Raw genomic sequence first — 569 nt, 5'->3', positions numbered from 1 at the left:
AATGCCCAAAGAACAGGAGAGGAGGTTTTGGAGGTAGTACTTACAGCGAGGATGGTGATGAGGATGCCTGCAGCACACAGCACCGCGTCGTTGATTGTCTCCATTGTCTTCAACGGGTACCTGATGCTGTCATCGTCGCAGTAGAAGCCTCGCTGGTAGGGCTGGATTGTGCTTGTTTCAATGATGAGGAAGGGCAACCCGGCTAGAAAGAAGGGGAGACAACAACCAAGCCCATCAGCAATACAGGCAGATACAAACAGCCCACAAAACCCCAAGTCTGACTAGAAAACCCCTTGCAAACCAAGCAGCATCGTCCCTCATACTTTTATTTTCATATTGCTATCTTTCCAAAGGGAATAGCATTGGGATTTGTTTTTCCAAGTCACTCTTGCGGGGAAAAAAAAGCATCTCCTCTGTTATGGTTATCAGATGTCTGCACTGCCTGGTTTCAGTTAAGCCTTGTGCATTGCAGATATTAACTTACAGGAACGGACCCCTAAAGCAATCCCTGTGCAAAAAGCCATGAAAACGAATCTGGCACTTTTCTCTGGGGAGGGCCTGATGCTCTG

At 47.6% G+C, this 569-nt stretch overlaps 1 protein-coding gene across 1 annotated transcript in view; it reads right to left on the bottom strand.

The window, feature by feature from the left end:
* LOC104546043 (lipid phosphate phosphohydrolase 3-like) overlaps positions 1–281 on the bottom strand; it is a gene marked incomplete at both ends in the record, with an annotated part of 6077 nt that extends 5796 nt beyond the window's left edge. Inside the window, one exon of the mRNA XM_010191332.1 lies at positions 45–281. Within this exon, the coding sequence (XP_010189634.1) occupies positions 45–281 (237 nt within the window). The remainder of the gene's footprint in view (positions 1–44) is intronic.
* Positions 282–569: the final 288 nt, after the last annotated feature.

The sequence above is a fragment of the Mesitornis unicolor genome, unplaced genomic scaffold (genome assembly GCF_000695765.1).
Source record: "Mesitornis unicolor isolate BGI_N332 unplaced genomic scaffold, ASM69576v1 scaffold9449, whole genome shotgun sequence".
NCBI classification, from domain to species: domain Eukaryota; kingdom Metazoa; phylum Chordata; class Aves; order Mesitornithiformes; family Mesitornithidae; genus Mesitornis; species Mesitornis unicolor.
The sequence above is the reverse complement of the archived record's forward strand: the minus strand, read 5'-3'. Positions and strand labels throughout refer to the sequence as shown.